The sequence below is a fragment of the Cucurbita maxima genome, unplaced genomic scaffold, assembly GCF_002738345.1.
Source record: "Cucurbita maxima cultivar Rimu unplaced genomic scaffold, Cmax_1.0 Cma_Scf00060, whole genome shotgun sequence".
Lineage (NCBI taxonomy): Eukaryota > Viridiplantae > Streptophyta > Magnoliopsida > Cucurbitales > Cucurbitaceae > Cucurbita > Cucurbita maxima.
This window is the reverse complement of record NW_019272076.1, coordinates 252678-267853: the sequence shown is the minus strand read 5'-3', so window position 1 is coordinate 267853 and position 15176 is coordinate 252678. Positions and strand designations below refer to the sequence as shown.

Genomic DNA, 15176 nt, shown 5'->3' with positions numbered 1-15176 from the left:
TCGGATAGGCTTGGTTCAACCATTATTTATTTTCTTGTATTACAAGCTTATTCGATTGACAAATGAGACACAATAGGACCAATACCTAACAAATAGGTGTCTATGATTTTTAGTATTAAGGCTATGTAGTCCATCATATGGACCACGGTAGAGAACCAAACGAATCAATTCATTTAGGTTTTTGATATGGCATCGTTGATGTGACCCAAATTGGTCTCAATAGAGTTGTGCATGAAGATTTATCATGATTTTGTCATATACCGTGCACGAAAATGGACATGGGCCTCCCAACATGACTCATGCTCCATAAAATATTCACTCAAAGAGAGGTGAAGGGCCACATAAATACCCTTAATAGTTGGCAACTATGTAGGGTCACCAACTAGATGATTTTAGGTATTCATGTATTTAAAATGTCAATTAAGGTGTGAACTATGTATAAGGTCACCCTTGTAGATTCAAGATATACACAATCATGACATCGGCAAAGTAGCTTAAGTAAGGTGAGGCAAAGTAGCTTAAGTAAGGTGAGCAAGATGACTAGTCAATTCACCCTAGATAGGTTGCTTAGCTTAGGTGAACTACTAAGGACCCTAATAGGTCCCATATCCCAGAGAATTAGGACTTAGGAACTTCATGACCTACCAAAAAGTTGAGATAAAAAGCTTAGATAATAAGCATAATTTAAAGAGAGCTTAAAGCTTAGAAAGAAAGTGGTACTTCTAGGATATGGACATGATTAAGAGTAAAATTAGGCTATTTATAGAGTATTTTATACCTACCCTAGTTGCTTGTAAGAACAAAAGTTGTCTCACTAGGTAGATGAGTCTTAGTCTCCTTCCAATATTTTTTGTCCCGATTGTACTTATGTTTTATATTATGTATATATGTATATATGTTTGAGTGTCTCAAAAAAGAAATTTTTTATCGTCCTTTTCACCCATTCCGCATCTGTCAAGTTGTAATCCTTGGTTCAAAATCTCAAAGAGGGAGACCTGAGAACCTAGTTTAAGTTGAATAAAAAATTATTGTTCGAGCTGGAGGTGTAGAAGGTATCTTGGTAAATCCTCCCGGAACACATCTAAGAATTCTTTCACAACTAGTTTCATATATCTTTTCTTTTCTAGTGTCAATCACACTAGCCAATATGGCCCTAAGTTTCTTAATTGATTAATCTTCTCTCTTTTAATGCTAACACTATCCCATTTCAACCTTGTACCTCTAAATTTGAAATTTAAATTTGAATGGTTCGTGATAGAGATTTGATTACAATCTCCTTAGGTTAATCATAAGTACTAGCAATACTTAAGTTGCAATTACCTTAAAAATTAAAAACTTAAAAGAGAGTAAAATACATAAAAGAGAGTAAAATACAGCATGGGTCTGTATGGCACTTGCTTCAAATCCACTCCCATTCTTGTCACCTAAAAAAACATGAGGAATCATCTACTTGTATGCTCTTAAATCGTGTCTTCAAGATGTAATGGAATACCTCTCTTTTTGTTGTTTTTATGATAGTTTGCCAGAAAAATAATCTTGTTGGTTGTTTCACAACTTAAAACTTTCACACCTAACCTAACACCCACATTAAGCAAACAAACGTAGGCACACAAATTAATCACATCTTAATCAGTTTACATCCACACAAATACACAGACAAATTACATAAAGCAAATCAACAAGAAAGAGACAACCCTCAGAACAAATCAACAAAGGCATTCAGATTGCTTTTGAACTTCGTCAATGGAAGATCCTTCTCCATCCAATGCCCATTTCCTCGGCTTCCATCAATGGAAGTTCTTAAAGTACTGTTTTCCATGATGCAAAATTTTCCCAAATCCAAAAATTCATATTCAGAGTAAATATTGAGCCAAATGTCACATAACTAAGAGTGAATAGGTGACAAGAACAAGAACAAGTTGTTCATCGTAACAACTCTGTTTAGCAGCTCTGTAGTGGTTGTATTTGACCAAGTGTTTCAAAAAAAATAAGGATGTGGAGGGGGGAAAACTTCAATTTGGAGAACGCCTACTGTACTGTACCCTTTACAACACATAAAACTGATTAGAAAAACATGTTAGGCTGTACAAAGAATTCCTTTAGCAACTCATCCGTGCCAAGGAGACAGACCTCTATCAATTTCTGGATCTGAAACCCATTTTGAATGGATTTCATTGTCTTTCTTCCTTAAATGTGTATTAACATCTGAACTCTCAAGTACGGTCGACGAAACTACTCAAAACTACTCAACCGTACCTCCGTGCAGCTTGTGCAAACTTCATGAACTTCCATATGGAAGTCTCACCAACATTTAAACAATGCTGTTCTACATGAGCTTCTCTGTCCTGCTTGGGTCAAACTTTCGGACAGTTTTTAAAGCTCAATTGCCGTTTCTCATATGGTGAAGCAACGACTCCGATAGACTTTTGTCATCGTATGTCTTTCTTGTCTTCGCTTTGTCTATACGAGCCTTACGAACTGCATGCTGGATTTGTTTCTCATGCTCTTTTAACATTTCCTCAAGGTTTCCACCAGGAGGCATCAAGGGTCCTGAATAATGAATTCTCTTTTTCGAGGCGTAATTCTGATGAAAGATAGAAAATTGTTAGCGATAAAAACTTTAGAAGATCATAGATTTTCGAGGCGTAATTCTGATGAAAGATAGAAAATTGTTAGCGATAAAAACTTTAGAAGATCATAGAATGCTTTATCAAAAATAGATCATACAGCTTAAGCAAAGAATGATATTAATATCACTGGATACTTTACCATAGCAGACTCTTTTCCAGATGACTGATCATCTATCTTATAAGAAGACTTCGGACTTTCTATTTACCATAGCAGACTCTTTTCCAGATGACTGATCATCTATCTTATAAGAAGACTTCGGACTTTCTAGTAAATGGTGAGACCATTCATGCTTTTCTGAAGATTCGCCACCATTGAAATGGTTATATGACACATTAAAACACTCTTCTGGCCAACGTGAATTACTACTACTTTCTCCACCACAGCCGAATTGCAAACCGCCTTGACCTGCAACGGAATTGGAATACCGGGATAACTGTCCAGAACCATGGTGCATATAAGATCTTTGTTTTCTAAGTTCTGCGCCCTTTTCCCCGATTGAAAAACCTCCTGGAGTATCACCCCGACTCCTGTTCATGTTTCGTGAAGAACTCGAAGCATTAGGTTGAGTTTGTGTTGATTCTTTAGGGGGATCAATGCAAAAGCCAGAACCTCCGTCCTCTTCAGGATTATACTTTTCACTGACACTTGAAGGATTCTGCTGCCTTAGTTTCTTCTGAATTTCACAAATGAACTAATTCATAAGTCCTCAACTTAGAGTTAGATTCTTCTAAAACATTAATTAAATGCATTTGGAACCTTCTAATTACCTGCATGGATGTCTGCAATTCAGCATTTGCATCTGGTGCAGGAATAGCTTTAGGTTCTTTCGGAAACTTTCGAGCTGCTTCATGTTCACGTGCTGTACTGATAGGAGCTCTTCTTCTGGTTTTGCAAAAATAGAAAAATGGATGATTTTAGAAAGAGCAGCCAGGGACCAACTGAATATATAATTCATAAAGAATGTACCTTCGGTTTTCCTCATCACGAAGCTTAACATCAAACTCCTTGCTTGGTGGGTACTTTGGTAAAGTAGAGGGCTCCGATGGAAGCGGTTTTGTAGTAAAGAACTGAAAGAAAATGTAACATGAGAATCAAGCACGTGACGAAAGAATTAAGGGATGAAATTTATTTTTGCCAAACAAAACGTAATATCTATTAGCCAACATGAGCATAGCTCAATGTTAAAAAGCATAACACTTCCTTCCATTGAGATCAAATATACGAATTTCTACGACGGGAATTAGATGAGGGATTCTCTCTCCCCCATCATTTTTATCATTGCTGTAAATTGCCGAAGTTTACTTCTAATGAACCATAAGCATTTTTTAGAAGCGCAAACAGTACTTTTAGAAATGCTTTGAAAAGAAGTGCACTTAAAACACATTTTCTAAAGGTCATCCCATCTCATTAAGTAAGCTTCTTTGCAGAGACTCCCACTGGTGTCCAGTGGAGAGATTCAATATGGAAACATCGACTTTAACTAGCAATCTTTCAACTATTTGTAACAGACTGAAGACGCGATCATTTCTCTTCTATNATTAATCACATCTTAATCAGTTTACATCCACACAAATACACAGACAAATTACATAAAGCAAATCAACAAGAAAGAGACAACCCTCAGAACAAATCAACAAAGGCATTCAGATTGCTTTTGAACTTCGTCAATGGAAGATCCTTCTCCATCCAATGCCCATTTCCTCGGCTTCCATCAATGGAAGTTCTTAAAGTACTGTTTTCCATGATGCAAAATTTTCCCAAATCCAAAAATTCATATTCAGAGTAAATATTGAGCCAAATGTCACATAACTAAGAGTGAATAGGTGACAAGAACAAGAACAAGTTGTTCATCGTAACAACTCTGTTTAGCAGCTCTGTAGTGGTTGTATTTGACCAAGTGTTTCAAAAAAAATAAGGATGTGGAGGGGGGAAAACTTCAATTTGGAGAACGCCTACTGTACTGTACCCTTTACAACACATAAAACTGATTAGAAAAACATGTTAGGCTGTACAAAGAATTCCTTTAGCAACTCATCCGTGCCAAGGAGACAGACCTCTATCAATTTCTGGATCTGAAACCCATTTTGAATGGATTTCATTGTCTTTCTTCCTTAAATGTGTATTAACATCTGAACTCTCAAGTACGGTCGACGAAACTACTCAAAACTACTCAACCGTACCTCCGTGCAGCTTGTGCAAACTTCATGAACTTCCATATGGAAGTCTCACCAACATTTAAACAATGCTGTTCTACATGAGCTTCTCTGTCCTGCTTGGGTCAAACTTTCGGACAGTTTTTAAAGCTCAATTGCCGTTTCTCATATGGTGAAGCAACGACTCCGATAGACTTTTGTCATCGTATGTCTTTCTTGTCTTCGCTTTGTCTATACGAGCCTTACGAACTGCATGCTGGATTTGTTTCTCATGCTCTTTTAACATTTCCTCAAGGTTTCCACCAGGAGGCATCAAGGGTCCTGAATAATGAATTCTCTTTTTCGAGGCGTAATTCTGATGAAAGATAGAAAATTGTTAGCGATAAAAACTTTAGAAGATCATAGAATGCTTTATCAAAAATAGATCATACAGCTTAAGCAAAGAATGATATTAATATCACTGGATACTTTACCATAGCAGACTCTTTTCCAGATGACTGATCATCTATCTTATAAGAAGACTTCGGACTTTCTAGTAAATGGTGAGACCATTCATGCTTTTCTGAAGATTCGCCACCATTGAAATGGTTATATGACACATTAAAACACTCTTCTGGCCAACGTGAATTACTACTACTTTCTCCACCACAGCCGAATTGCAAACCGCCTTGACCTGCAACGGAATTGGAATACCGGGATAACTGTCCAGAACCATGGTGCATATAAGATCTTTGTTTTCTAAGTTCTGCGCCCTTTTCCCCGATTGAAAAACCTCCTGGAGTATCACCCCGACTCCTGTTCATGTTTCGTGAAGAACTCGAAGCATTAGGTTGAGTTTGTGTTGATTCTTTAGGGGGATCAATGCAAAAGCCAGAACCTCCGTCCTCTTCAGGATTATACTTTTCACTGACACTTGAAGGATTCTGCTGCCTTAGTTTCTTCTGAATTTCACAAATGAACTAATTCATAAGTCCTCAACTTAGAGTTAGATTCTTCTAAAACATTAATTAAATGCATTTGGAACCTTCTAATTACCTGCATGGATGTCTGCAATTCAGCATTTGCATCTGGTGCAGGAATAGCTTTAGGTTCTTTCGGAAACTTTCGAGCTGCTTCATGTTCACGTGCTGTACTGATAGGAGCTCTTCTTCTGGTTTTGCAAAAATAGAAAAATGGATGATTTTAGAAAGAGCAGCCAGGGACCAACTGAATATATAATTCATAAAGAATGTACCTTCGGTTTTCCTCATCACGAAGCTTAACATCAAACTCCTTGCTTGGTGGGTACTTTGGTAAAGTAGAGGGCTCCGATGGAAGCGGTTTTGTAGTAAAGAACTGAAAGAAAATGTAACATGAGAATCAAGCACGTGACGAAAGAATTAAGGGATGAAATTTATTTTTGCCAAACAAAACGTAATATCTATTAGCCAACATGAGCATAGCTCAATGTTAAAAAGCATAACACTTCCTTCCATTGAGATCAAATATACGAATTTCTACGACGGGAATTAGATGAGGGATTCTCTCTCCCCCATCATTTTTATCATTGCTGTAAATTGCCGAAGTTTACTTCTAATGAACCATAAGCATTTTTTAGAAGCGCAAACAGTACTTTTAGAAATGCTTTGAAAAGAAGTGCACTTAAAACACATTTTCTAAAGGTCATCCCATCTCATTAAGTAAGCTTCTTTGCAGAGACTCCCACTGGTGTCCAGTGGAGAGATTCAATATGGAAACATCGACTTTAACTAGCAATCTTTCAACTATTTGTAACAGACTGAAGACGCGATCATTTCTCTTCTATACAAAAGGGGAAATTGGAATCTCTCTCTGATAATGTCAAGGTTTCCGAAGAGTACTTTAATCGATCCTTAAGCTCAGTACTCATTGTCAGCTTAGGATGTTGAAACCCATAGACAAGGAAATATTGATGGAAACATTAACATGTTAATAAATATTTAATATCATGCTACTCTACTGTTGTTCTTTTACTTTTGAAGTTCTTCAGCCTAGGTGTTTTAAAAGAAATGGCTTAGTAGGTTCGATGGGAATTGGGATACTTAAAGGAAGGCCTTGCTCTGTTCGTTTATGTGATCTTAAAGGGTATTAGGCCTATTTATTGTATTGAAGTTATTAAATATCTTTTTTTCCTCTTTTGAATAATCTCGTTTTGTTGCTTTAACTTGGGTCTAAATTAAATTGAATGTTCCTTTTTGTAAATATAATTGGGAGAGTTTATAATAAACTTCCTTGGTTTGGGCTTAAACTTCCATCAAGTTCTTTTTCAATTACATTTATTTAAACAATACAATTGTTTTATACAACATTCTACCCGCAACATTAATTCAGCTCTTATTAAAATGTGCAATCAGGTCCAATTTCTAGTGGTTCGCGCAGGATAATCTCATCAGCATACTGCAGCATCAAAAACTAAATATTCCAAGTACAGGACAAGCATGAACTTGTAACCCCAAAAATCTTAAGATTGGAAATTCATAAAAAAAAAAAAAAAAAAAAAAAAAAAAAGGAAACAGAAGATTTGCCTCGAAGCATATTCATCGAAAAAGAAGATTACCTCGCTTTGAAGGGCAGAGGAAGCTGTTCCACGACCATCGGGTTCAACCGCAAGAAGTACATCCAAAAGGGCCAATGCAGAGGAAGGGAAGTCTTTGAATGTCTCAGCAAAACATCGCTTGTAAGGATGTTGAGGTTTAAAGATGGTGGCATGAGGTAATTTTGATTTTTTCCAGTACTCTTCAGAAGGGGAGCCACAAAGTTTGAAGATCTTATGTAGTTGCTCCACCTGTTGATGGTGGCACATTTAGTATTACAAATTACATCGACAAATATGGAAGGGGTCATCAAATTGCTGCGTCAAAAAATTTAAAGCAATTAAAAAATATAACATTAAACGAAACTGAAGTACACATCAAAAGCTTGCACGCAGAAGAATCTTTATGGAAAATGAAATGAAGAAAAACAAAGAAAGAAACCAATAAGAACTTGATGAAAAATCAATGTTCTTAAGTAGATTCATGAACTAGAACTTCAAATCTTGCATGGATAGAAATATTCTTTTGAATGCGAAAACAGGAACATTAAGAGCAGATGTTTAAAACCCACAGGGGGTGGCCATGAAGAAGAAAATAGACAGAAAAGGTGGTTTCAAGTTTAGTATGCACATCTATAAACCAGGTTTCAGAAACCCCTTGTGTCAGAAGAGTGCAGAAAAAACTACCATAAGTTTTGCACAAAGAACATTCCATTTTTTGCTTATTCCCTCTGATTATGTGCAATATACACCACTGCCGTATCAAAGCAATGAACCCTGCTTCTTGCATTTAATACCAATAGTGGCAGACGTGACGAAAGAAATATTTCTAATTTCTAGCAAGACATTTGATCTACATTCATCGTTCTTGAATTTCTTTTGCAGAGCATAGCTAATGCATTTGAAACTATGTAAAAAAGATAATAAGTAGGAACAAACACCGTTCAATTTTAGGGGCCAAGTGAATGCATATTGCTTTGAGTTAATTGCATAAAAGGCCATTAGATAGATGATACCTCTGTTCTTCCAGGCATGATAGGCTTCCCAGCATACAGTTCTGCAAGAATGCAACCAGTACTCCACAAATCTACAGAAACTCCATAGTCCGTTGCACCAAGCAAAAGCTCAGGCGGTCGATACCACAACGTTACCACGCGACTTGTAAGGGGCTGCTTTTGTCGGGAACGGAAAAAGGTTGATAGACCAAAATCACCTATCTTTAGATTACCATTATTATCAATCAGAAGATTTGATCCCTTGATGTCACGGTGCAAAATTCCCTGGACATGGCAATGTTTAAGTCCACAAAGCAGCTGTTGCATATAGCATTTTATCTGCACATTAATATGAAACAGACATATTAAGTCTAGCTTCAGTCTTGAATCATTACCATTGCTATACAAATGAATTAAGGTACAACCTGTTGATTTCAAATTCATCTTCCCTTTTATACTTTTGGAAAAAGGTACTGTATCATACGGATTGAACAAGCATAAATCCTCACATTTTCATGGGCAGTTGAAACACTATTATGAAAAGGAACCTCACAAACCATTCACCTAAACTGAAGTATCCGTCAGTTGCATGGAGGGAGATAAGTATGGGTTCTCATACTCTAATATCTACAGCTAAAAATTTCACTTCCTATCAAAGAAAATAGTAATAGTATCCACATTTAGAACCTTTATAGGACTTATAGTTTTTTTTCTTTTTCACTAACCTTCGAATGAAATCAGTGATTTATTTATTTAAGCAAAAAACATAAATAAAAGACTAAGATATGCCGGCACATCATTGGTTTTTTCAGTATTACTCTTGAACGCAGGATATATGTCCACAATTACATTCCACGGTCAACCCTGCACTACAACCTTACAATTTTAATATCATCTAAACACCGTGTGCATGCAAAAATGTCTTTACTTACTCTTTATCATGTTTGATCCTGAGTTCCTGCCATTGAGATTTCCATTTACCATGGTTCCTTAATTATCCAAGTTATCACAAGAGCAGGGAAAAGTAAATCACCTGCGATTCAGTGAACTTGATCCCTGGGGTTGCTGCCAACCCTGCAAGATCATGTTCCATGTACTCAAATATTAGGTATAAACTGCCAGAAACCCTTGAAGTAATAAGACCTTCAAGCTTCATAACATTGGGGTGGTCAAGCCTACGCAGGATGAGGATTTCCCTGGCCATGAAACGAACACTTTCAGGATCCATATTAGCAAATCGCACCTTCTTCAACGCAACAATCTTGTTCGTTTCAATATCGCGGGCCCTGTACACACTGCTGTATGTTCCTTGTCCAATCTACGTTCAGTACATCCAAAAAAGAATTGGTATGTAAAGGCCAAGATATCCATGTCAACAAACAAACAGTACTATATTAAATACCATATTTTTTAGCAGCAATGAAACATCTGTTTTGTATCAAAAATAGAAACTTTTGAGCAGCAAAAACAACCCTGGAAAGAAACAGGCTCAAGTATAAAAATATATGAAAGAAGAAAGAGAATAGGTGACACTCATGTTAAACTCTTTGGAGATATCTGACTAACTAAAAGGTGGTAGTATTACCGATCGTATTTAAATAATGTAGACAAAATGTCCAAAAAAAATGAGAAAGAAAAATAAAAAACCTCCTTGGAGACAACTTTTCATTACCACATAGGTTCTTTCATTTGCGTCAATCAACAAAATATGTACCGTTGTGTGTGTTGGCATTTCTAATAACCGAAAATCAGTAGTAAATCTTTGTTGTTGTCATTCTACAATTATGATATTTTTAATTTTGTTGTTTTCCTTAATTGTAATTAGCTTGTACATTGTTGAATACACAGAACATGTTATTCCACTTAAAACCAACTATTTATCCCCTAATTTGCTTAATTTTTCTAGGATAAAAATATACGTTTGGTCCATGGATTTGAACTTAGTTTCAATTTGGTCCTTGATTTTTCAAAACTAACACTTTGGTATTTGAGATTTGAATTCAGTTTCTATTCCTTCAAAAATGATGTCTAGTGCTTGACAGCATTTTACAGCAGAAAAGTGGTTCCTTCAAACGAAAGATGAAATACAAAAATGGCATGCTCACCACAATATTTTACTGTTAAAAAATAAAACAGCTATTATTTCAGATAAATAAAAGCATAAAAACAAGGCCAACAAAAAAGGGTCTGCACGGACAGAGCCAAACAAAAACAAAATAGTTCCTGTAAAGGCTCCGTCCATATTTATGGATAATGTATAGTTGCTGAAAAAAGTTAATATCTAAATCAAAGAAAACACCAAAGAGAGGCATCGAAGTAAGTTACACTTCGTATCTCCTTCAAACTTTTATTAATCGAACATCCAAGCTTTAATTGAAAAAAAAAATGGAAGAATAGAAGAGGGCCGACAATGGCCAAAACAGAAGGACCTACAAATAGTAGCTCAAAAGGAGCCAAATAGGGCATAGCCTAACAAGCAAAAAAAAGGGCCCCATTTCAAAGAACAAGACTTAACGAATTAAAACTCGCCCAGAGCAAGACATTAAATCTAAATAAGGACCAAATCTCGTCCAAAAATCACCCCACGCCCTAAAGTTCCTATTACTTCTCTCTATCCAAATGCTCCACTTTTTCGTTTTTTTTTTTTTTTTTAGAAGAAACAATTTCATTGATATGTGAAATTTGTAAAAAAGGAAAGAACATTCACAGTGATTACAAGAGGCCGTCTCAATTGGCTAAAAGAGAAATGTAACTATAAGAAGTAAAGAGATTTGATCATTTACACCAAGAAATAGCATAATAAATAACTACATCAAAGATCATATCAAAGGACTGCTTGCTGTTTAAAAAAAAAACGTTGATTACATGGTTACATAGCATTGGTTTCCTTAAAAGGGTGACCGAATGATACATGGTGAGAAAGTCCTTGATACCCCAAGGGATAATCAGATGCCAAATGCTCCATAAAAAACAGCAAACAAACTAGTCCTCCAGAAAACCCTACCCTTCTATCGACAAGAAGAATGAAATAGGTCCCCCTCGAACATTAGATAACACTCCCTCTATGGGTCAAACAAACTCCAAAAGCCCTCAAACAAAACCATTCAAAATCTTGAAAATTGGAAGTGCAGATGATCCAAGTCCTCAAAAGCTTTCCAACCCCTATGTTTGTGTTTGGCTGGTGAGTTGGGGGTAAAGGGGCAAGGGCTACACAAGTGGTCAAAGAAACAACCACAAGAACCCTTTGAAAGATCTGGTGATTAACATCGAATATCCCAACTCACCAGACAAACACAAACGTTATCCAACAAGGAGATTAAAGTAGCAACGTCTAGAGCCTCCTTATCAAACAAAGGCCTTTAAATGACAGTCAAATGAGTCGAAAGAACCAGAAGAGGGGAAAGTCAAAGAAACAGGGCACAACCTCAAAGATGAGAGATGATAAAGATGAAAATAAAGAAGATATAGAGGTCTAGTTCCCCCAGAAATCCTCCCAAGAAAGAGTACTCAAGCGATCCCAAACACTACAATAAACGAATTTGTAAAACAAGGGAAAACCCAATGATCACTTTCCAAGGATGCCAATAAGGGCCTTTAAATCTTTGACCCAAGGCCCCAATCGAACGTATGAGGACCATACTTATTCATAATAACCTTTTACTGTAGAGTTTGGCATTTCGCAACAACAAGACCCCCCACTTGTTCCCACAGAAAATCCATCATAATTTTCTCAAGTCTATTGCAAAGAAAAGCTGGAAGTAAATCAAAATCCCACGAAGCATAAATAAGATTAGAGTTCTTCTCCATCCCTTCAAAAAAGAAGGGCCTTCCAAGAAGCCATCCTCCTTTGGATCTTTTATTCAACAGGATTCCAAAACGAAACACCTAAAACTATAACCTAAATGGAGACCAAGGTAAGGAATGGCCACCCCACAACCAAGGAAGCCTAAGAATTAAATTTGCCTACCCCAGAGTTGATGCCCAGAACCACAGTCTTAGATTTGTTAATCTTTAAGACCAGAAACAAGCTCAAACATTGACAAAATATGACTAAGACTCTAACCCAACCAAACAAAAGAAGATCATATCATCAGCAAATTGAAGGTGCAAAAGATGATGATTCTCTCTCCCCACATGGACCTTCCTCCCAAAAACTTTCAACGCCCTTAAAGATCATCATGTTTCTATAACAACATTAAGGTATGATGCAACATGGCTACTACTTGAAACTATACAATTTCAACTTGAGAAACTTGTACATATTTATATTTCAAGTTGATGGCCATTAAAGACATGAATTTCAAACTTTTGAACCATGATTGAAATCTTAAGGAAAAAGAAATAAAAGATCCAAGAAACATATCTGATTACTTCAACATTTCATTTCCCATATAAAATAGTTAACAGTGGAAATTCTTAGATTACTCTTTTGGTATGGCCCCAATGTGCTGAATAATTGGTTATATTAAACAAGAAGTAGTATTTTTCTTTCTTTCCAACAATATAATTTGAAATCAGTCCATTCTCCCTATGGTTTCAAAGCCTTGGGTATGTGTTCTGGGACAGATAATGGTTGTTTTCGTATAAGAAATTTCTGGGGCATTGCCTAATCCATTCTTATCAGTAATTTTCATTATAGAAATTAATTGATTCATTTCCCATAAAAGGGATTACAAAACATATACCTATCTTAGTTAGTGCAATAAATTTGATTTCAAGGACTCATCTGTAAAGCAACAGCCAGCGCACACATTATGAAAAGATATGACTCATAGCATGGTAAAGAGAAGTAGAAATCACTGATTTTAAAAATGAACAGACAAACACCATGGCTATAAATCTAAGCCTCTATGAGGAAATTTCAATTCGGACGAAGAACCCTAGCGATAAAGGTACTCTAGAAATATCTTATAAGACAACTCCGGCTAAACAGATATAAATAAAACAAGTGCAAACCTAAAGATAAGAAATATAAAAAGTATAACAACTAAAACTAAAAGTAAAGGTGCAAAATCGAAATCCTACCAACCTTATCCAATTTCTGAAAAGAGTCTGCCTTTCTAGGAACCCACCCATTGATTGCTTCTCCAGCCACAGATGCCAGCCAAGAAGGCCATCCAGCAATAACCAAAGCCCCCTTTTCCCCATTAACAACATTGGTTATACTAGGTGTTGCATTACTATTATGTACTCCTACTCTCTTTCCTCCATCCTCCATAGTTGGTCGTTCTTGACGCAGTGACTTGGTAGTGGCAGCTTTTTCAATGGGTGCTGCCTTCTCAACATCATCCGATTCAGATGTTGATCCAGCATTTTCTTCACCGTGATGGTTCGTTATCAATCGCGCCATTGCATCACTTGGCCCTCCATCAGCATGCAACACCGGCTCTTCTTTCCTCAATGAAGCCCCTAGATGCCTGGAAGATCTATTAGACTTCAAATGTCTTTCTTTGGAATGATTCTCAGCAACATAGTCGTCAGATGGATTTCCTTTAGAGCAAATACAGCCCATACTTCCACCTCAGAGTCTCAACAGGATATCCAATCCTACAAATTTCTCTACCAGAAGTCCCAAACAAAATCCAATTCCTTCCTCCAACAGTCTCAATGGCATAGAAGAAGAAACAACATCCGCTCTTTAAATAATCATGTATAACTTAAAGAATGTATAATCTTCTCGCAACAAGAATCCAAAGTGTTCTCCAATGATTCACTGCCAGGAATATAACGCATGGACAGCTTGAAAATTTCTCAAAACTGGAAAAGAATGAGATAAAATCCAGATCCCCTCTCGAAATGAAATAAAAAAGATCTCCACAATCCCAATAAACAAACTTTCCAGAGAGAGTGAGAATGGAAGACAAAAGAAGAAACACCTTAAGGAAGGTAATCAATCAATCCAGTTCCAACCAATGCAAAGCGGAAAGAAAATTCCCAAATGGGAAACACCTACTCCACCCCATTCAAACGGCAAGCCCGAGAAATTCTAATTTGAGGGATGTGATCAGTTGAACATCAGTTTGCATCCAACTCGAAAAACTAAAACACCCAAAACACAAATACTTTTAGGGAGTCGTAAGAACAATGAGAAAACTGGTAACCCTTTTCGGATTAGGGAAAAACGCGTGAAAGATTCTGGATAGAGAGAGCGGAAAGGGGGCAGAGAAGAGGAATTTTCGGATCTGGGGTGAACCGATAAATGCGAGTAGCCAGAGCTTTTGATTGGTAAAATATGCAGAAACAAAGTTAGCTTCCTTTTGTAACGAAGAAGCAACAAAAGAGAAACAATTCTCTGGATTTGTGTAGAGATTTAGAAGAAACGAAACAACTCCGTTGTGAATCGCATTAGAGCGGAATAGGAGGGGAGGGTTCCCGTGAGGGAGAGACGAAAATGGAGAGGAAGTTGAGAAGAGGAGCACGTGGCAGACGGAGAGAGAAGGGGAATTTGAATGGCAACATCAGAGAAGGAGAATGGTGGAAAGTGATGGCCCGCCGGAGATTTTCATAGCTCAATTTCCATTGCGATTGATGTGTTTGATTGACTGAGGTCTTGTGATTTGTTGTCGACCTCGACATGGGCCGACGGGACGTTTGGGGGAAGCGCCCCGTTGAGACCCTCAAAACTCCCCAAAAACTCCATTTCAGTTACTGTCACCAAGTTTTAGGCATACCCAAAGTTTCATTTTCGAAATATCACATTTCTATGATGGTTTTACATTAATATATCTATATATTTTATAAATACCCATAAATATATATTATTTATTAATAATAACAAAAATTTTAATATTACCCTTTTTTTTTCTTTCTTTTTAACTTTAAAAAGTTCCAGAAAAAGGAAATTAA

At 36.7% G+C, this 15176-nt stretch overlaps 2 protein-coding genes across 2 annotated transcripts; both read right to left on the bottom strand.

Moving 5' to 3' along the window:
• Window positions 1-1614: 1614 nt before the first annotated feature.
• Window positions 1615-3745, bottom strand: LOC111471902 (probable serine/threonine-protein kinase At1g09600). The gene is made up of 4 exons (XM_023117578.1): window positions 3598-3745; window positions 3399-3513; window positions 2837-3304; window positions 1615-2584 (listed from the first exon to the last, which is right to left on the bottom strand). The coding sequence occupies exons 2-4, from the start codon at window positions 3402-3404 to the stop codon at window positions 2381-2383; spliced, it is 678 nt and encodes a 225-aa protein (XP_022973346.1). The 5' UTR covers window positions 3405-3513; window positions 3598-3745; the 3' UTR covers window positions 1615-2380.
• Window positions 3746-4383: 638 nt separating this feature from the next.
• Window positions 4384-15011, bottom strand: LOC111471886 (probable serine/threonine-protein kinase At1g09600). Its single transcript, XM_023117553.1, has 8 exons — window positions 13360-15011; window positions 9364-9648; window positions 8352-8669; window positions 7360-7587; window positions 6019-6119; window positions 5820-5934; window positions 5258-5725; window positions 4384-5139 (listed from the first exon to the last, which is right to left on the bottom strand). Exons 1-8 carry the CDS (start codon window positions 13840-13842, stop codon window positions 4936-4938), a joined length of 2202 nt encoding a protein of 733 aa, XP_022973321.1. The 5' UTR covers window positions 13843-15011; the 3' UTR covers window positions 4384-4935.
• Window positions 15012-15176: the final 165 nt, after the last annotated feature.